Source organism: Sturnus vulgaris, chromosome Z, assembly GCF_052056855.1.
Source record: "Sturnus vulgaris isolate bStuVul1 chromosome Z, bStuVul1.hap1, whole genome shotgun sequence".
Lineage (NCBI taxonomy): Eukaryota > Metazoa > Chordata > Aves > Passeriformes > Sturnidae > Sturnus > Sturnus vulgaris.
In genome coordinates, this window is record NC_142283.1 from 74,588,141 (window position 1) to 74,610,148 (window position 22,008).

The 22,008-nt window shown below is 44.3% G+C and overlaps 1 protein-coding gene across 1 annotated transcript; it reads left to right on the forward strand.

Moving 5' to 3' along the window:
* The first annotated feature begins 6,081 nt into the window (after positions 1-6,081).
* Positions 6,082-20,015, forward strand: AQP3 (aquaporin 3 (Gill blood group)). Its single transcript, XM_014894841.2, has 6 exons — positions 6,082-6,300; positions 14,923-15,049; positions 15,209-15,346; positions 16,676-16,794; positions 17,533-17,750; positions 18,413-20,015. The coding sequence occupies exons 1-6, from the start codon at positions 6,193-6,195 to the stop codon at positions 18,585-18,587; spliced, it is 885 nt and encodes a 294-aa protein (XP_014750327.1). The 5' UTR covers positions 6,082-6,192; the 3' UTR covers positions 18,588-20,015.
* Positions 20,016-22,008: the final 1,993 nt, after the last annotated feature.

The following is a 22,008-nucleotide window of genomic DNA, read 5'->3' on the forward strand; positions in this document are numbered from 1 at the left end:
TCTCTGAGGGTGAAGGTTAGAAGGAAATCCCCTGCAGAGACCATGAGAGACCCAAGTGAGATTTGGGGGTACAGAATTAGGTCAGGTTACAGAAACTGGGGAAAAAGAGGGATACCACACCTCCTTTCAGATTTAACCCTCTAATACTTTCTGCCTTTGGATCTCCTGGGAAGGAAAATGTTACTTGAATTTGAAAATACTGAATATCCATGCTCCTGTGGTTTCTATGCTCTCGCCTTAAATTATCAACAGCTGGTTCATCCCTAGTTGCACTTGTGCCAACACAGACACTTATTTTTCTTCCTAATGCACCTACTGGGAGCAGTATGTTCCAGCTTCGTCTTGTGTTCACTGTGTTACCTAATTTGAGCACTTTTGGCCCATACTGGACTAGTGAAACTCCATTCATCCCTTTGTTGTTCTGACATTCCTTTGCACCTTTTCCATTTTCAATTCACCTTTCTTGAGCAAAGGTGATCTGGAATTTACGTGGCATTGCAGAGAGAGACCCTGCTGTGAACTGTGGAACAGTTTTAAAGTTTCCCTGCTCCTATTGCAAATACATCATCCCACCTGTGGTAGAAACAACTTTACCTCTTGCAGGTCTGCACCCCCTTAGAGACTGGGGTGGGTTACAGCAGTTACCTGTGGCTTTCTCTACCTGGGATAATTGCTTTAGTCTTCCTTTGTAGCCCAACAAAGAGATGCTCCTAAAGTGATCTCATGGAATACATATCTAAAATTACATCTAGGTGGGTTCTTTCACTCTAAAGTGATTGTTTCTGTGCTGAGGAACACCTCTAGCTGTGGTTAGGTTGGAAAGCAGGCACACTTTCCATTCTGGGACATGTCCTCACCTGGTAGGGAAAGTTCTTGTCATTGCTCCTGACTCACACTTTGGGCTGGTGTAGTTTCACACCTTTTCTGTGTCTTCTGCCTTCGCAGTCTTTGAACTCTCCTGCTGTGGTGCCCAACAGCAGCAGCGTCTCCAAGTCAGGACTGGCTCTGCAGCTCTCAGAGGAATGGCTGTCTACATAGAGCAGTTTATGAGAGAAGCCCCTGCCAAAACCCTATTTCAGGAGAGCTGTTTGTAATATCTTCCCCTTCAGATATGCTATTAAAAAGCTTTCTTCTGGAGCAATTGATGCTTTTCCAGTGTGGAGTAGTTATTCTGGCATGCAACCGCTGAGAGTGGAAAATGCAATCTCTACAGGAATGGTATGTGATGTACATTGTTTATTCCTGTAAATTAGGACAAGCTTTGGGGTGAGGAGGAAACTAGACATGACAAGGATCCTCCGGGGCACAGGTCCATGCCCAATATAGCTCTGGGGGATCCATCCCTATGAGATATTTCTGAATTACATTAGGCATGGACTCATGCAGGGCACCCTTTATACTTCACTTGGTCCCAATCAGTGGACTTCATGAAGAGATATTTTAATGAAATTTAAAATATTATTCCTGTTACTATATAGTAATTCAAGTCCAAACCCATTCTTTAGTGGCCAGGAACCTAAATTAGGATAGCAGTTTCACCTTAAGTTTCTCCAAAAACAGGTGTCATAAACAATACTCAGCTGTGTAGGTTATCACTTTTTCCTGCAGGATTTCTTCATTTTTCTATCTCAGTTTGGAGGGCTAAGCGGACCCAGACATGAAACAAACTCCTGGCTCTGCAAATCTGGAGATTCAAGGCAGAATGTTGAAATCTCAGCGCTTAACCCTCCAGCTAGAATGGTTTAGAAAGCTTATAAACTTCCTATCCACCCACTTCCTACACTGCCTTGCTAGGCAAGCTATAATTTTTATTTTTAATGAAATCTAATGAACATGTCACCATACTGCTCTGTCAAGTAGATCATGGGAAGGAGATGGTTAGAGGTATCTTCTAAAGGGAGATTTCACAAGGATGAATCCTGCCATGCCTTGACACAGTGACCTCTCTTGGCATAACGGCTTTTGCACCAGGTGACCCTGCCATCAGTGCAATGAGTGACTCACTACAGATCTGAATGAGTCACGCTTCTCTCCCTATTGGATTGCATCATCCATCCTGGGATGAGTGAATAAATTTGGCTTGGACAAGCTGTGGAACCCACCAGTCCAGGTTAATCCATTTACTTTCTTAAGAAAAAGTCTTGTTTCCTTGTTAAACTTGGATTTTAATGGGAAAAATTACACTGCTGGGGGGTGATTCAGGACTCTGCAGAACCCAAGGAGTTTATGAGTCTGAATTTATTTTGTGCCACTATAGCTAGTAGGAAAACAGCTGAGTGGGAGCAGCCAGGAATTGGTTCTTCCTTAATAATTTCACCTGTATCTTTCCCCTGGCATGTAGTGATGTGGGATGGAGCCAAGTGGCAAGGCTGAAACACAAACAGCACACTTGGAACCTTGCTGTTAGTTTTGGATCTGGTCTAGAAATAACAGCCCCAGCACACAGTCAGTTAATTGTGGCACGTTGCATGATTCTGCTGGAGAGAAAGGAAAGGAATAAGAAAGTGACAAACATTACAGAGAAGTGCTCTTTTGGACCAAGATCAAAAGGCATAGGTTCAAATCCTGGATAATTCCAAGGTATGGGTTTATTTGTTGGTCCCTGAAGATACTGGAAGAAAAGTTTGAGATTTACAGCAGGAGCACAAGATAACAATGTTGTCTCTGACTTCCCTGCTGAGCTTTCTTCTCTCTTGGAGTTTCCTCTGGGCTACCAGCAGATTCCATAAACTGGAGTGTTACACTGCCTTGATTTTTGACACTATACAGATTGATCGGGGTAGTTCATTCTAAGTACCTTAATACCTGACATTTTAATCACACTGTGATTGACAAGATAAATCCTTTGCCTGCACTTCAATAGTTCTTCACTTCACTGCTTGCACTTCAATAGGCAAAACTACCAGGGAGTCAAGCATAAGGTTTTTGCAACAGAATTTTGGAAATTTCCTTTCTTTGAGACTTGGTGTGGTGAAAGAGCTTCTTTGGATATCCCTGCAAGGCAACACTAAAGGCCTGGATGTGTTTCCATGTCCACCCAAATCTAGGAGATCCCAGCAGCTCTGAGGTCTTGTCTCATTATTCTTAACTGCTACAATCCTACCTTATTTATTTCTACCATCCCATGGATTTATTCTAACAACCAGGATGGGTGCAAGCACGCTGACCACCAGTTATTGTAGGAGATGGGCTTCCTTGGAAATCTGTTGCTGCTCAAGGACATCTTTAAATGGCTGCTGTTTAGATTATGTGTCCCTACGTCCAGGAGATAGGTGTAGCACAGCAATTCCTGTATTGGTACAGAGAAGCTCCAGCACTGGGGCCTTTCAGCCCTTGCCCACACTCTGATTAGTTATTGCTTCTGAGAGGATGTCCCGCTTCTTCTAGCCTTGTGTCACTGTCCTTTCCCCAAGCTCCTTCCTAGATAATAACACGGCTGCCTGTTGGGAAAGAATTGCTTAAGTCCCTATTGCTCATTTTAAGTCATTGGATCTTGGGCTGCAGTGATTCACCCTCACAACGCCCCGAGAAGGGAATCTGATATCACCCTCCAATTTACTGGCGGAGAAGCTGAGGTGTGGAAAGGTGAAGGATTTGCTTGGGGTCAGGCAGTGAGTCAGGCACAGAGCTGGTGTCAGAGCACCCACCCCACCCCAGCTCCTCAGGCTTGCCTCTGTCTAGACTTCTCCAAGTGCCAGCTTTGATGCTGGTCTTATCACCATCTTTTACCCCAGCCAGTGACTGAGTACCATGCACTGCCCCCTGCCCACCCCTACTGGGGAAAACAATTGAAAAAAATGGAAAACTTGTGGATTGAGATAAGAGTAGTTTAATAATTGAAACAAAATAAAATATACTACTAGGAGTAATAACAATGACAATGGAGAAAGATACACAATAAAACCCAAGAAAGGCATGTGATAAACAACACCATTGCTCACCAGCCACTGAGAGATGCCCAGCCTGTTTCCCAGCAGTGATCATCTGCTCCTGCCCAATTTCCCCCAGTTTATGCACTGGGCATGATGTCCTATGGTATGGAATATCCCTTTGGCTAGTTTGGATCAGCTCTCCTGGCCGTGCTCCCTCCTGGTTTCTTGCACACCTGCTCACTGGCAGAGCATGGGAAACTGCACAGTCCTTGAGTAAGGGTAAGCACTGCTGAGCAACAGCTGAAACACCAGTGTGTTATCAACATTATTCTCATACTGAATCCAAATCACTAGTAGGAAGGAAATTAATTATCCCACCCCAAACCAAGACATATCATCAACCTTGGAACCTCAACATCTTCCCTTCCTTCACCATTTGTGAGGAAATGCCTGTATCCTCAACTTGTAACAGAGGGCCTCAGATTCCAGAGACAGAAAAAATGTTCCTACCTTCTTGGAGAACATCACACACCCCCATGCTTTTTGCTTCTCACCTTTCTCTCTCTAGTCTGATGGTCCTATCCTCACCACAAGGGAAGGAATGGGAACTAGCCTAAATAAATCTCAATAAAACTACACCACAGAACACAGTGTCTATGCACTGGTGGCCATGTGTTTCAGCTTGGGAACTGCCAAAAGAGTAAAAACCTCAAGAGACAGCTTAATTTCTGGCTGTGATAGCTTTAATAAAGCATCAGAGTAAAAGGACAGAATATAAAGGACAGGGGAGTGCAGGAGGAAGTGAGGAGCCTCCATGGCTCTGGTGATGCACTGCAAGATGATGAGGGGAGAGGTAAGGAGAGAAGCTTGAAAATGGGTGTCTTGGGCACTCGTTTGCAAACCCCAGCTGCAGCAAGCAAACATGGGGCTGATGGAGAACTCACTGTAGTTCAGAGGACCCCATTGATGCTGGCAGTTCCAGACTGGGCTTGAGCACAAAATAACAAGGAAAGTTTCCTGCCCGTGTAATTATGTTTGGACTTGAGTGTTTCCCTGTATTTGATTCCTCACACATTATTGCTTTCTTAGCCACATTCCTGACTGCTTCTTGTGTTGGCTGCAGTTTCTGTACAAAATAAAGGCCCATTCACCACTGTACTAAAAAGCTCTGGTTTTTCCACAGGAAAGTTGATGGTTAAATAAGGGGAAGAGGAAAAGCTGTGCATCTGTGGCTTTGCAGAGAAGGTGGGGGAACAAATCAAGGAAAGGGGTCCCTTTCAGTCCTGTAAATTCAGCCCTGCTGCTCTGCGTCAAGACCTGGTGAGTCAAGGAGCCCAGGGAATTTTTACTGCTCACTTAACAAAAACCAGATGCCATGAGCTGCACATGTCCTGTTAGCAGTCCTCACCTCAGATGGTACGGACTGGGCCTGTTTTCATCCGGGCCATCTTGTGGAATATTCCTAGATTAATACAGGATGTTACTGACAATGAAAAGGCAGCAAGGGTTGTTTCCTGCGTGTCTTGGTAAGTCTGTGGGCTCCTCACTGAGGTCCTGTGATGAGGACTGGCTCTGCACTGGGGGTCTCATGTTTTTTCTTTACAGCTTTCAGGGGAACTGGGCTGCAAGGGCTCTCCCAATGATCTGGGAGGGTGAGATAAATTGTAATAACACAAAAGAGTTTGGACCCAAATGCAGATTTCCATGGAATGAGGTTTGGTCTTGTTCAGAGCACCAGCTTCAGCTGAATAACTGCTGGAGCTCGGGAGAGCCTTGGACTCAGCTTTGGGGTTTAAACCCTTCTGCCTCCCAGTTATTTTGTCAAAGCACCTGCAGCCTCTGAATCAGCACAGGAGCACAAATCACTTTGCCACCCTGCAAGAGCTTGGAGGGAAGGAAATCTGAACACAGGGTACCATGCTCACACGAATGGGTAAGGCACTGCTCAGTCTATGCATTTAACTGAAGCTGGAGAAGGGCAGATATGCCCCTGCATTTTAGGTGGAGATGAAAACAGCAGTGCCTTCAGCAGGACACATTTAATCCCTTCTTCTTATGAAGCTCCTAAATCTTCTGCTCACCTATGTAAGCAATAAGGAAAATGTAAAAAAACCACCCACGCTGTCTCGTGCTGAAAGGCAGGGAAAAAAAAAGTTGGGTTTGAAGCCCGGGTGGAAGGGGTGTGGTCACCCAGGAGGTGTGTCAGGCATCGATGAACTTATTTATAAGCAAAGGCAGCTGTGCTGGAGAAGAAACTTTGCTGAGGCTTTGTCAGCTGCTGCTTTTTCCCTGACACCACTTGAAGAGCACCTTTACTGCGATGGGGCGGCAAAAGGACGTTCTTGCTACCATTGAGGAGCACCTGAGGATCAGAAACAAATTAGTGCGGCAAGCCCTGGCCGAGTGCCTGGGGACCCTGATCCTGGTGGTGAGTGGGGATGCTCTCTAACCCATGGGTTTGGGGGCAAATTGTCCTGGTGAAGGGGCTGCCAGGGTTTGCACTGGGAGTGAGCCCAGCCCTGTGCAACCTGCTGCAAGGGGTCTGGAGAACAGTCCCTGTGCACAGGAAAAGCATTCATGTATATTGCTTAACGGTGGACGTTGGGGTTTCTTGCAAAATGTGGGCTCTGAAGAGCTTGTTGGGTGGGTGGGAGCTTCTGTGTATCTGTGAAGTGCAGGGAGCAAAACATCTCTGTGTATAAGCAGCAAGTGTTTTGCTAGAGACCATGCAAAACTTCCTTTCTGTCTGCCCTGGAGTATTTTCTTGGCTCTGAAATACTGCAAGTGTTATCACCCAAAGAAGGGAAAGCTTTTTTTCTTTTTTTCTTTTTTTCCTTTTTTTTCCCCACTTTCCTTTCCTCGTTCATCCCACAGTGAAGAAGCAGCCAGAATTTAAGCTGTTGCAGTGTCCTTTTGCTGTCAGCTGCTGATTCCCCAGGGGCTTGTCAGTGGGGCTGCACGATACCATGGCAGCTGGTGCTGACAACCAGCTGGGACCTGGTGCCTGCTATCAGTCAGTGTGCTCTTCAGTGGTCAGTGGAGATAAAACTCCTCTGCCTGCTTTAGTGCCCAGTTTCCAAAGGGGTGGAATATAAGGGGTAAAACAGGATAAGTGTGTCTTAAGTGCCTGAGGTTGCAAATGTATTGAGCGGCCACAATTTGCTTTGAAGTTAAAGGCAGATATGAGCAGCCTAGGAGAGTTGTGTATGACCTGTGTGGAGTAAATGCTGGTGTAGAGAAACAGTGACAGGCTTAGAGCATCTGCATCTGAAAATGCAGCACTTCCCAGCTGGCCACGGGTTTGGTGCATATATATTGAGGCAGAAATGAGTTGGTGTTTGTACAGTAAATATATGCAGGTACAAGTTCCTCTGAGGTGGTCTAAATCCAGATCAATCCTGAAGGTTTCAGTGGAGTGACTGTGGGTTTACACTGCTTTGTAACTGGTGGCTGAACTGCTTGTAGAGAAATCTAAGGATTGGAAGAGTTGAAGCCAGAGGAAGGCTTGATGAAGCTACACGTGCACCTAGGGAACATCACAAAAAGATTGACACAATTTTATGCTTTCATAAATAAGATTTTTTTTTTTTATGATAAAGAGAGGATTGTTGAATCTTCTTTGGCAGCTTAGGGACTCTGCTAAGGCTGTAAAATGCTACCATGTTTAAAAGAAAGCAGCTTTGCATGGTGCAATGGCCTTATTGTCAGAGCGACCCAGCTTTGGTGATTTGCAAACAAGTCCTGTTGATTTTTCCATGAAGGGTTGTTTGGAATTAAGGTGGGTAGAAGGTGATAGGAAAGCGATTAACAGCTAGAAGATTGCTGTCTATGAATCACTGATGTCACTGCTGTTAGTCTCAGGATTGAAACAAGGTAAGTCTTGTAAGGTGGATTAATGCCTCCTGATAGCAAAGCTAATACTGCTGAGAAACAAGACAAGCCTTTAGCCATTTGGATCTGAGCTTTCAGAAGGGCTCATGATCCAAACCCCATTACTCCATCCTCTGACTGTAACAGTTGGCACAACAGTGACTACTTTTCCTTACACCTTGCCTCTCCAAGCAGAGAGGAATTGGGATCTGCTCAGAGCTTGAGGAAGAGTTTGGTCCAAAATCATATGGAGCCTCCAAAATGAGAGTGGTAATGGGCACCCATCAGCCAGGCTGGACACTGCATTGGCAAAGTGGGCAGCACATACCTCGTCCTCTGCTCTGTTTTACTGTGTGTGTGTCTAAGTTTACAGGCTGAGCTTTCACTGTGTTCAGGAGCTCCTGAATTGGTTTTAGTCAGTTTTACTCAACTCCATCTTGTAGGACTTGTGAACTTTCTGCAGCTCTGCAGTGGACGGAGTGCTGTGAGCATTCCGTGTCCATGTGGGAGAAGGTGGGGTGGGCTAGTGGGACAAAAAGGCAAGTCCCAAGCTCAGTGAATGCTCTTGCACGGTCAGAAGTCCAAAACAGGCTACACAAGAGGGAAATGGGTTCCAGGGCTGCAAGCTTGCAATATCCAAGCCAGTCAATCTCTTTCCAGCTTCGTACTGTCTCAGTCTATTTGTCTTAGTGAAGGGAAACTTGCAGATTTTTTTTTATTACCACCCTGATTCCATTTCATCTTTTTATTATATCACCTACATGAAATAGAAAGAGTCTTGAAAGTGAATTCCTTCCCCTTTCGATTGGCCTGGACAATTGTTTGAATTGGATTTTTCTCCCAGGAGAGAAATTGTCATTTTGTACCTTGCAAAAGTCCCTGCTGCCCACCGTGCCAGCAGGTTGAGCTGTGTGTGTGCATTTGGATTCATTGTATCCCGGGAAATATCTGTTTTGGGCTTCACAGTAAAATGAATCCATGAAAATTTTATTCATGGGAGATGGAGTTGACTAAACACAAATATTTTTTAACAGAATACTGTCAGGGATGGATTTAAGGTTTGATGCTGTTCACATTGAAATCAACTTCCTGAGCCCCAAGGGAGGGAGACTGTTTAAAGTTTGCAGCTTGCTTTACATTTCAGTGTGTAATATAAAACTTGTCCCACTGTGGATATTGGCACCACTTCAGCTTCTTCCCTCCTCCCTTTCACTTGCATAATGACTGCAGCTCTCTCAAACTCTTCTAGACAAAAGCTATTGCAGATCCCTGCATAGTCCTGCTGCCTGTAAGAATGAGCCTAATGCTTGATTTTATTTTTCTCATTTTTTTAAAAGATATTGTGAAGGTAGAATCATAGAGTGGTTTGAGCTGGAAAGACTCTTAGAATAGTGCCTTTTTTTTTTTTTTTTTCTTAAGATAAGAAAAATAATCCAGCTAAGGCAGGCAAGCCCTGAAGAATACCAAGGCGAGTTGCTGTCTACTTGCAAGCCACTTTTGCTGTGTAGAGCACCTTGCATAACTTTTATTTAGTCTGTGGGTGGTGTCTCTATTGTTGCAAAAATAGTAATGCTGATTCTATATACATTTCCTTTGATACTTAAATTGCCATTTCCCCTCTTCAAAATTTACTTTCTGAGTGGCACTTTAGGCTTGAACTTTATACTCATGTTGGAAGCACCGCTTGCTGGCAATTGTTAAGCACTACAAATGCTGAAGGCATTTTCCCAGTCCCTTGGTGTTTGTGTTATTACTGTAGCAACCCACTAAAGCCAGATTTCCATGGTGGGTCTCCATGCCTCTCTTAAGGCTCGGTCTGTTTGCCTTGCTCTGCTAGCTGTAAATACCAAAGCTGGCTCTGTTTGTTTTTTACATTTGCGGTAGAAGTAATGTGCTGATTATGACTAATTTCTGAGTGGGACTCACTGTGAATCACTGCTATAAAGGCACAAAGAGAGGACAAAGCAATTCCTAATGGCTTTTCAATAGGTGCTGCCTTGACTTTGTGGCTAGGTGGTAGCTTTTTGGGGTATGGCTCTGCTGTAGACCGCAGAAACAAAAACGGCAAAGTGGTTTTTGGATGACCAAAGCAAGGGGAGTTTCACCTAATGGGATGACCCCAGCCAGGGGAGCCCCACTTAGGTGTTGGCAACTTAAACCTGCTGCTTGTCCCACAGTTGTTGCTGGGGCAGCATGGTAGTTCCTACAGTTGCTGTTTGGTTTGGGGTGGTTTGCTTAAACCCAGCTTATCGCATTTGGAAAACGTATTTAAAACAACAACAACAAAAAACAAGTTCTTTTGTTAATGCTCGGCTAGGTTGTAAAAGGGAGTGGAGATCCTTGCTTTAAGCACGTTGAGTGCTGCTGATTCTTCCTTGCAAAGGGTCTGTGCTGCTGGGTACAGGGATGTGGGAAGTGGCAGTGCAGCTGCTTTCCCTCAACCCTTCCACCAGAAGAGGCTGAAGCTCTTCACTAACTATCCAAAACTGTCCCTTCTTTCTGTCTCCCTCCAGAAGCAGAACACTTCTCCTTCCTACAAACAGGACAGTTAGGGCACCAAGACCTTTCCTTGGTAAAAAGGCAACTTTTCCCCAGGAGTGCCCAACCTTGTGACCAAACCCCTTCCAGATGTGCTGGTCTTTCTAGGGGCTAAGACCTCTTGATCTGAACAATAGTTGGGACATCAGAGTACGTGTTTTCCCTTCTGTGTATGTGTGAACAACCCAAACCAGTGAATTTCCTCCCTAATGCCCAGCTCCTCGGCTGAAGGTTGCTCAGGTTTCCTGAGCTGAGGGAGGCTCATGTCTCCATGTCTCTTTGTGCAATATTTTTTTTGTAGCATGTGATGTATGTGGGGTGCAGTTTTGCTTAGACTCTCTCATCTCTCCATTCCTGCAGCCCTGCCTTGGCTCTGGTTCAGTGGGTGGTACATGAAGAGCTGTAGCATAACAGACCATCTGCTGCTGCCCTTCCTGCAGGGCTGCCTCCAGCTGGGCTGGACAAAAAACTGGGCTGTGGGGTCTAAGGTTTCTCCTTGCTTTGCAAATTGAGAATGATGACCAGCCTGGTTGTTTGAGAGATGCTTGGAGGAAAAGCATAAAGGATAGTGCTCCTTGCATGATCTTTTTGGCTGATGGAGGCTGTCCTGCCACGTGAGCTGTGGAGTTAAAGATCTCTGCACACTGCTCTTGCTCCCTGCCTTCTCCCTCTGAAGGGTTTTACCTTCTGTGTGTCCAAAACTTTAAATCATCTGTCAATATATCTGAGTCTCCTCCTTCAAAGCAGATTCATGGTTTGACTGCCCTTCTGGCGTCTTCCCCATTAACCAATGGACATCAAGGGCTGACCAGTCTTTCCCATCCACCAGGGTGATTAGGGTAGATTTACAGCAAGCTTCTTGCCTAATCCCCAGTTTATTTGCTGGCAGAAGAGTTGTAATTCAGGTAATTGCACTCCTACTGGTCTATGCCAGCAAAACTTTCCCATCTACATTTAGAGACCAGTCTGTCTGAAGTGCAATAGCAAGTGCACTCAGGCCTTTTGTGTTGCACATGAAGGTGTAAAAAAGTGCTGGCAAAGAGGAGACAAGAAAGGAAAGAAACCTGACTTTCGTGCAGAGGAGTTCTGAGCACTGGGCTTTCATGTGTTCAGACAGGGTGTTTTTATCTTGAGTGATTGAGACAGGGTGTTTTTATCCTGGGTGACAAAGCCAGCTGCTCAGTCTCCACACATGCCCTGGATACAGGGAGCTCAAGGTTTCCTGAGTTTGAAGTATCCCCTGCAATGTGCTACTACCTTCTCTTGTTATTTGCTGCTGCTTCTGGTTGGTGCCTCCTTTGCACAGGGGGGTTCTTCTCCCCTCTGGAATCTTTTAGCCCTGCCACTCTTGAACCCATTCCTGCAGAACGAGGATTTACTTATTTTTCACAGTGCAAGAAGTTGAATCACCTCATGAGCAGTGAGAAGCCTCCCTGTTAGACTTGCTAGAGTCAGTAAGATGAAATTAAGGAACAGGCTTCCATTAACCTGGTTAATGGGTGCATTGACCTCAATTCCTTGGAGAGTAGGTTTAACACATTGGAGTGATGCTTTATTGCAAGCATTTTATTAGCACTTTAAAACCACTTTTGAACTTGGCTAATGAATCATAGATGTATAACAGTTGACTGCTGCACCTACTGCCATGGAATGTGCTAACCTGGGTTTCTGTTGGCTGGATATTCTTCCAGAAGTGTATTTTTACACAAAAACAAAACCAAAACATGACCCTCCCTCCACAAGAACAAAGCCAAACAAAGCAAAACATAAACCCAACAAATGCAAATGAAAAACAAAACCACAAAACAAAATGGTGTGGGAGGCAGGTTATTAAAATCAAAAGAATGGGGTGTCATCTCCCCCTTAGGTGTGCACCACTGACCACAGTGGTACAATATTGCCTAAGAACTCTTAAATATGTTGTGTGACTTAAAAGACTGGGAAAAATGTTGAATTACTTTTATTTGGCCTTCCTTGCCTTTCAACCCAAGCTAGATGCTCCTGAACAGTTCTCTGTGAGCAGTGGATAAACAAAACCTAAGAAATGAAAGCTGAGGTTCTCCAGTCTCATCTGACCTGGGAAAAGGAATTGGAAGGAAAACTAGCAAAGAGCAGAAGTGAAAGTGAGGTGATTAAAAATTGTATTAGCTACTACCACAACAAAACTGTGTACTGTCAAGGTACTTGCCACAAAAGCCTGGGTGAGCATGACTTGGTTTGTTAAAGTCAAGTGCTATGGAGGAGTGTCATGCATGACACTGTATTTTTGTGTTTAGTGGACTCCACTAGTGCTGGATGGAATTGAACACATGCAAATCAAAGTTCAAAGCTGTCTCTAAGTATCACTACACACTTTATCTGCTGAGGGTTTTCTGCTGTTACGCTGAATTAAGCCAAATAGTGCTCACGGCTCATCTGATAATCAGTTGTAATGGTCCTGTGGAGTGGCTTCGGGGTGTTTTTGCATGGCCCATAGATTCTGAGGAAAAGTTGGAGAGTTACTGCCGAGTGTAGGATGGGGAATGACCTCTTGAGATAACCTCTTGAGAAATGGCAGACCTGGCATTCCTCCAGCTTAAGGGAAGACCTTTGTGGGTGATCAGGGAGGTGGAGGTGGGAAAATTTTACTCTGTGGTTTCTGCAACCAAAAGGTATGTGGATAATGAGCCAACCACCATCCACCTGCAGAACTGCCAGTTCTTACAGAGTGAATAACACAAATACCTTCATCACTAGGGATCACCGGGGGTCAATGCTGCCAAACTTAGATTTTGTGGGCTTGTCCCCTCCCTGGTCAGACTGATGGGCTGCATGGCCTTTGAGAGGCAACGACAGCCATGTACTCTCTGAAATCTCTCCAAAGCTTGGTGGGGCTTGTCTGGGTAAAGGGAGAAACAGGATTCACGCTGATGATTAGTCTGTACTTATTTGCTCACTTGGAGCTGTGCTTCTCTTTGTGGTTTGGGCGTAGCTGTTTCTGTTTTCTACCAATAAATAATTGATGTTTTCTGCCTTTGTCTTGGAGTCTCATCTGCCATGGTTTCCCAGCTCAGTGAGGACATTGTAGGGGCTGTTCTGACTGCACCCAGTAGAGAGCAGTGCTGGCTATCCCTCCCTCACCAATGAGTTCAACAGGTTCCTTTATTCTTTGTACTCAAGGCTGTGGTGTTGGGTACCTGGTTCCTTGTCAAGAGGCACCTATGTACAGCATGTCCAGCTCATGAGTCAGCCTGCAGCCTACCTGGCTGCTCCCTTCCAAGCAAGCTGAGTGCACCTTTTGCTTTAGCAATTCTTCAGTTGTCAAGGGTATGGGAGGGGATTAGATGTGTTTTGTCTTTGCCTCAGATTTTGATTGTGTGTTTGGATTGTGTGGGCATGTCCAGTGCTGGCTGAAGAAGTGATGACAGCAAACCTGGCCACCTCGGTGCCTATTTGGTGGTTTATCCTGTAGGAGCTGATACTATCTATGTGGCAATTGAGCAATTCTGGGATGTTCACAGAAGCAAGAAAGTCTTTGTGGGGGCGTAGTTATGGGTATGTGGTCAGAAGAAATAAATCAAACCTTAATCCCTAGATTTGAGCATCTTGCGAGCGAGCTGTAATCTCTCTCCTATTTTAAGATAGGTGAGAAGGCATTTTAAGGATCCTCTCAGTACCTGTCAATGTAGTAATTCCAAGTGATAATATACCAAGGGTCAGTTCAGGTGGTGCCACTGGGAGATACAAACATACAGATGATCAGATTTAGGGCTCTTTAAATTACATGTTGGATGGTGGAAAGACTTGCCAAGATAGAAAACCTACAGCTGCCTGACTGATGAACTGAATTGCTGGGGGAAACTGGTTCGAGTTGTTAAGAGTGAGAATAGGAATGAGGGCTTTTGCGTGCAGTTGGGAAGAGAAGGATTATCCAGTTGGAGCAAACATCTTTAAGCAAGACCTCCCTTAGCTACTAGAAAACAGTTTTATCACCCAAAATAAACAGCTTTTGTCTGCCTGAGTGTTTGGTTTGGTGCACCCCTGATCTTGGACAGAAGGTCAAGACTGGCTGTGCTGGTGGACTCTCTTGAATGTGGACTTTTTTTGGTGGAGCCTGAAAAGGGAACTCGATGAATGTCAGGCTGAATGTGGCCTTCTTCAGTCATGACTGTATTTCCAGGCATTAGCAGAATTGTTCCCTGCCAATCTATATGCTATTGTGTCAACCAATTATTATCTTTTTTAAACAAAGGTACCCAGATCCCTCATCAGAATAGCTGTGAATATCTCAGACCAGGATGATATCTGGCTCATCCTTTTCACCTGCCATCTTAAAATTAGATCTTTGGACAAAGAATTCCAGACTCCTGTAGATCTGTCTTACTTTTAATTTTGGCCCTGTTTTTGGTCCATTGAGCCAGGAGATAGATTTGTCTGTGCCCTTTCTTCTTCCCTCTCATTTCTAGAGATAATGTTTGCCATATCTAGAGATAATTGTGTGTGTGTAATACTTTGACCAGAAATAGAAGCTGTGGAGACTTTGAGTTGTGAGCAGACTGTGATGGCCCATGAAGGTGGAAGGGGGGCAATTGCAGGCATTGGTCAGCAGCTGGCCCTGATGTGAAACAGAGAGGGTAATTTCAGTCTCTTTTTCTCCTCCTAGCTCTTTGGCTGCGGCTCTGTTGCCCAGATCATCCTCAGCAGAGGGACTCATGGAGGTTTCCTGACTGTCAACCTGGCCTTTGGCTTCGCAGTAACGCTCGGCATTTTGATCGCAGGACAGGTGTCAGGTATGTGTGGCTCCAGTTAGGCTGAGTTTCACTTGTGTCAACTGTTGTGTAGGCCAGCTTTTGTGGTGTGGCACTGGTATGGAAGCTAGTGCCCCTTGGCACAACTCTGGGACCTAAATTCTGCCCCTAAAAGTACACTAACCACCAACCTATCTGCAGGTGGACACCTGAACCCAGCTGTCACTTTTGCCATGTGCTTACTGGCCCGGGAGCCCTGGATCAAGCTACCAGTTTATGCCCTTGCACAAACCCTGGGAGCTTTCCTTGGAGCTGGCATAGTCTTTGGGCTGTACTATGGTAAGTGTGGAAATCCTGTGTCTTTTTTGGGGTGAGACTGTGTTCGTGACTCACTGCAGGGAGGGAGGTTTCCAGATCAGAGAGGAGCACTTCCTTGCAGTGCAGAGATCCAATAAACCTCCTTAGTATGTTTCTGGGATGGCTTTTCCATTCTCATGGTGATGGGTTCAAGCCTCCTCAAAGCAACCTTGACCAGGAAGGCCAATGACCATTGTCAAAGGTCAAGTCTTTGCCCTTCAGTAATGAAAACTGGCCCCTTTTGTATCTACTGGTTTTCCAGAAAAGTCAATGAAACACTAGCAGTGATGGAGTTTTTATATCTGTTCACTGTTCCAGAACCATTTTCTCATTCTTGGCTTAAAAAAAAGAAGTCTTCACTGTGGTGTCTAATGCATTGTCTTGTGTTAGGTTCCAGATAATGTGACTTTCAGCAGATTTTGCTGTTTTTATCAGAGTGATTCCATATCTTGGAAAGCAACTTACAAGTCCAGTTCCTCAAGCCTCTGTTTCTCCAGTGTGCTTTTCATCATCATAGGGACATCTTCAGTGAGCAAAGAACAGAATTTTTATGCTGGTCCTTGCCCTTCTCTAGTATCAAGTGTGACACTTGGACTCAGACTTTGCCTCCTGGCTATTTCTGGCAATAGGAGTGATGTTCCCTGTAGCTGAGTGGAGCATCCAGGTCTCTTATTTCCAGCTGGAGGAGGAAGCTGCCACCCCAGTGCTAGCTGGAACTGCTTTTCACTTCAGGAAGAAGCAAGGAGACCGACCTTCCTCTCAGTAAACATCAGGGCTACAGATCAACACCAATTACCTTTCCAGTTGGTGAATTGAAGCTCCCTCTTCAGATGGGATTTAATGCCATTTTAGCTACCTAACCCATGAAAAAGCTACATTCAGAGGTGTCTGGTTTTGTCTCCACTCACCATGAAGGAAAGATGGACCCCCTAAGTTAGTTATCCCGTTTCTACACAGTGGTAGGCAAGGCTGCTCTAAAGACAGCCTTGGGAATTGTAACTAACAAAAGTGAAACAACTGGGAAAATCCTGTTTGCTGATCCATATCACTACAATGTGTCTTCACACCAAGATTGATACCACAACAGTTTGGTTACCTTTGAGAGAGAGCTGGAGTCACCTTAGTGTTTGCTTTTTGACTCTGTTTCTTGATGCCTGGCAAATAATTGTTAGGAACAGGGACTAATGCCATCTGCCTCTGAGCTTTTTATCTGACTGATAAAAAGCTGTGGTGACTGATGCCCTAAGTTTTCCAAATGAGTGTTTGCTCTACAGTGAATGATTTTTTTTTTTTCTCCTTCCCTACCTCTAGATGCTATCTGGGCTTTTGACAATAACCACCTCACTGTTGTTGGAAAGAATGCCACTGCTGGTATTTTTGCCACTTACCCATCTGAGCATCTGAATGTTGTGAACGGCTTCTTTGACCAGGTAAGAAGCTACTGGGAGGATGAAAGTGCATTTGAAGAGGAATCTTTTGAGTGGTTCTGGGCCTCACCTTTAGTTAGAAAGTGAATTGCAATTTAAAGATAAGCTGTCCAGAAAGGCTTTTTGGAGTTGACACAGGTATCTCAGTAGCCCATAGGAAGAGCAGGGCCAGAAAGGATTTTACAGCCAGAAGGCATTAACATGCCAAGGCTTTAACAAGTGGTGCAGCACTGCTGAGGGTACCAGAGAAAAGAATGCCATGTACTCATAGTCCCTGAAGAGCCATAGTGTGAAGAATTATAGCTCTTCCTCACTTTCACTCTACTACTGTGGTTGTGGCACAGTCCAGAGGTCAGCTGGGTGTGGGGTGATGGTTGCTGTGGAATGTGACTGTCTCCTAAAGTTGCCATCGACCACAAAAGGGACAGTTTCTACCCAGCCATGGCATGTGGGAAGGAGGTTTGGGAAGATGTTTCCAGCTTTTCTGACTGCCTAAACAGCTATTCATAAGTCTTCTGGGGATAGAGAAGAAGGTGCAAGCTTGATTCTGGGCTGCCATAATGTCAAGAGAGGAGCATGCTCCATTCTTTTATTCCCATGGCTGCTGTGGTCTGATGGTGCCATGGGATGGCTTGATGCACCTCTTCTTTTCAAGAGAATCACACCTCAGAAGAGTTAAATAACTTGGCTAGAAGACTAATCTGGATTAAATTCTTGTTTTCCTTCCCCATTCCTCTCCAGTTCATCGGCACTGCCTCCCTGATTGTTTGTGTCTTGGCTATTGTGGATCCCTACAACAACCCTGTCCCCACTGGGCTGGAGGCTTTCACAGTTGGCTTTGTTGTCCTCGTTATTGGAACCTCCATGGGCTTCAACTCTGGCTATGCTGTCAACCCTGCCAGGGACTTTGGGCCTCGTCTCTTCACAGCCATTGCTGGCTGGGGCACTGAAGTGTTCCGGTAAGTGCTTGATGATGAAAACCTTGTGCAACAAGGGGAAATAAGCTACGAGTACCAATTAGATGGTAGTTCTGGCTCTATAAGGAGCCTTGGCAGACATGAGGTGTCTTTGGATTGTCTTAATGTTGCTAAAAGACACTGCTTTTCAATTTCTTAAGAAATCGTGGAAGCCAAGTGGCTTCCAGTGGTGAGAGCAAATGACATAACTTTGCTATCAAAAAAGGAAATCTAGGAGCATACATGAGAATTTCAGTTGTACTTTGAGCATATCATGATTTTTTTAATGTTAGAAAAAGAGAAGTGTTTGTTATTTTTGGAGACAATTAAGAGAGCCATGTTACTGAGGGTTGCTTTCCTGCAAGTGGTGAGAGGGAATTGAAGGTGTGGTAGGCACAACAAATGCTTCTCTCCTTTTTTGATGGAGAGACGGTCTTGGAAGTCCTGAAAGTAGGTGTTCTGAATTGCTTCTCACTGAGACTTGAGTGTTTGTGTGTGGCAACGTCTGCCTTGGCAGCTCAGCAGACCCGCAGGTGCTCTTGTCTTGTGCAGGTGGGTGGTGGTGGCTGCAGAGCTCAGATCTCGCCTTGCTCCAGATCCAAGTGCAGAGATCCCAATTCTTAGGCTGCAGTTCTTACTTTGTGCACTTTCTTTTTGTTTTCCAGGGTTGGCAAACCGTCCCACTGGTGGTGGGTTCCAGTTGTGGCTCCTTTCCTTGGGGCAGTGGCGGGGGTGATTGTCTATCAGCTGACCATTGGATGTCACGATGAGCCTTCTCCGCCTGCCTCCGAGCAGGAGACAGTCAAGCTGGCCAACGTGAAGCACAAGGAGAGGGTCTGAGGAAGCTGCCACCCATATCTGGCAGGTATTCATTACTCAGAACTGCACCTGGCAAAAAGGAGAAGTTAAGAAGAGCTTCAAGAACAACAGGAAGAGTTTTTTACCTGTCTTGAGATATTCTAGTAACTTTTTTTTCTTTTTTTTGTATATCCCTGACACATTTGCTTTTGACATTTTCCTGTGAGCCTTCCTCCAAATGCAGTATCATGCGATCTTTTCCTAATAGAAGGGGATTGAGGACTGTAGGAGTCAGGAGAGAAGGGAGAATTGTTGTCCAACACAAATCAGGTGTTCAGAAATTTAAGCTCTTCTGAGCTGTGTTGCTGACATTGCCTGTGACCTTGGCAAACTGCTTCCTTTCAAACCTGTGTTCCAATCTGTAGAATGGGGATCATGTAAAACTTAAATTGTTTTGCTGGCATGGATTGGAAACTCCTACATCCTGGAGGAAATTTACCTATGATTCTGTGGATCAAATTCTGCTTGATGTTGCTCTAAAGTCAGTACCAGGAATTAACTAGTCTAGAGGATTTTTATTAGCCAAACTTTTATATCTCTTATGAATTTCTAGATATTGTATCAGTCAGCTGATCCATAATGTCAGTGCAGAGAGTAAGAATGCATTGGATTTTCATTTAATATTAAGACAAAATGTTTACAAACAAGTGTACCCTGATGTTACAATCAAAAATTTTAGTATTGCCAACTCCTGGAAGATCACATGCAGGAAATCCTTATTCTAACCAGGGCTAACCTAGAACAGAAAGCTTGGCTCCCAGAAGCAGCCTTTCTAATTAATCAGCTTTGTATATAAACTGCAAGCAGCTAATAGCCAGGATCCACTGGAAACACAGTGTTGCTTAAGTTGCGTGTGTTCATGTAAATTTTACAATGGTGTTGTTGGGGTTTTTGTTTGTTTGGTTTTTTTAAAGTAGATTTATATATAAATATACTCCTTAAAGCTGTTACTAAATACCAAGGTTGGGGTGAGTTCATTTAGAGATGTATGGGAACTGCCGATTCTCTGTCAGCTTTGAGATAACTTTGGGTTTTCCTGGGATGGTCTTGGATTATGGCATTGTGGTTTTTGGAGCACCTCCTTTTCTACCTTGCAGAATAACTGGGATATCCCTGGTACTCATGGCTGAGGGACTGAGGTCGGGCACCTCCTGTACTGGTAGTACTGGCATCTCAGGGGATCTCTGGCTCACCCAATGCCATATAATTGCAAAGTATTTGAAAAAAAGCATTACAGCTCGTGAAAGAACTTGTAAGTCCCATGCATTAGGGAAACTTGTTCAAAGCCTATTTCTTTAATGCATGAATTAATTGAAAAATGTATCTTTGTACACATTTCCAGTCACTAAAAGGATGTATTCTTTCTTTCCTTTAAAAAAAAAATAAAATGTCAATACCCACACTGTAAAATGCTAGTGTTGGTTGTATTTTTAAACAGCTGTCAGCAAACTTCACCGTGAAAAGCTATAGCAATAGCTTCCTCAAGCCCTTTTCCTCTTCAGCCTGAGCAAAGGGGAATTAACCCTTTCAGGCAGTACATCTATGTGCTCCATTTGTGTTTTATTCCTTTCCCTTTTGGAGTGTGATTTTGAGGCACATGGGGGAGAGGGAGTAGCTGTGCTCAGTATAGTAACCAAAGTATGGGCTGGGGTGAAACTGTCCTGCTGTCAGGGATCTTATTCTTGAGGGAAAAGAGCCACTGGGTAAGTATTTGTCCTTTGCCCTGTGTACAATTTAAATTCCCTTTCTATTCTTTCACTTAACATAGTTGTGAATGTGCAATCCTACTCTGCCTTCATCTACTGTCCAACACCATCTAGCATGATACATGAGTCAATTTCTTTTTCTGCAGCTATGCCAGGCAAGGAAAAGTACAACAGACCTGAACTCAGTGCTCACAGAATTAGACGAGCAACTTACCTATAAATAAAATCGTTGTTTCTCTTTGGCTGGTGTGTGTACTGCTGTATTTTTCCTGTATTAATTGTGCTGCCTTAAAATAGCTCCTCACTTCCCACATGGTGCCATACTGAAGAATTCAGTGAGGTCTGGATGAATGTGGTTTCCTGCAATTCACTAGCTAGGAATCAAATGGCTTTTGGAAAGAAATTTCCCAGGTTTGTTTGATTTGTCTATGTGCGGGCAGGACATTGTTTTTTCCATTTCTAACGTGAAAGTTTATCCCTCAAACTCTATGCAGCAGCCTTGTATATTGCTGTGATCAACTAACATAGCTGCAGAATTCAATTCTCATTTCCCTTCAGGACTGTCTCTTTTTCTACTCTTCCACTGCTTTGTATCTTCAACTGTCTTGATCAATACATGAAAATTCTTGCTGCAGATCTTAAGACTTATGATTCAAGGTGTAGTGTGGGTTCTGGTTTGTTCAGGTTTTTTCCCTTTGTTTGCTTGTGGTTTTTGTTGTTGTTGTTACATTACTTACCAGATTACTCTTGCTTTTGCCAGACACATAGTAATCAGCTTTTACTATATCCCTGCCTTACTCAGGCCTCAACGATCTGTGTTATTACCTTTTATTAAAATGGCAATAAAATGTCATATCCGTTTCAGGTTAAATTTTCTGTCTTAACCACTCTGTTAAGCTTTGGCTTTGCTGTTGGAGAAGCACCAAGCACTGCTGAGTAGATCCATCAACATGAGAAAAGGGGCAGGCATAGCCTGCCATCAGTGGGTGGGCACCTGTGGAGAGCATAGCCCCCAGAAGGGTCTGGTCCATAGGAGAAATGATTCTGTCTTTGCTAGCCATGTAAGGAGGGCCCAGCACAGTTTGATACACCAGACTTCAAGATCTCCAGATGTGTTATTAAACTGTGGGAGGGAAAGGTGTTTTCCCTGGCAGCAGACACTCTTAAATTGCTGCAAGTTGTGGTTCTGCTTGTTTTCAGTTTAGCTGCCTGGAGAGACCTTCTGGGTGTTATTCACCTGGCAGACCCATGCAAATCCAAAGTTTTTTGGTTTTTTTTTTTTTTTTTTTCCCCCACCCATACCTAAATTTCAAAGGCAATGAATCACGCTGTAGTGCCTCACTGGCGAGGTAAGACTCATCTGGCCAAATATAGTAATCCGGGTTTTAGGTCAGATGAACTCCAGCTGTCAAGTTATTGAAATATGCTTTGTAGGAAGAAATAAATCTACAATTTAAACTATTCATGCTTGACAGGGAGAGTAATTTGTTTTTGGAACTAAATGTTAAAAGGTGTTGTGGATTCTCTATTGTGTGAGGTTTTCAAATTAAGATTGTCTGTCTTGCAAAAAGTTCTTTCAGTTAAACTGCAAACTGCAAGTCTCACTGGAGGAAATTCCCAGACCTCTCCATTACAGGAGGTCAAGTTGACAGAATTTGTCCTGTCTGACCTTAAAACCTATGAAATTTAAAATGCAA

Bases quoted from the DNA above. Each gene is read 5' to 3' on its own strand.
- AQP3 (XM_014894841.2), top strand. From the start codon at position 6,193: ATGGGGCGGCAAAAGGACGTTCTTGCTACCATTGAGGAGCACCTGAGG. The intron at 15,050-15,208 runs GTATGTGTGGCT...ACCTATCTGCAG, and splicing joins GATCGCAGGACAGGTGTCAG to GTGGACACCTGAACCCAGCT. The intron at 17,751-18,412 runs GTAAGTGCTTGA...TTTGTTTTCCAG, and splicing joins TGGGGCACTGAAGTGTTCCG to GGTTGGCAAACCGTCCCACT.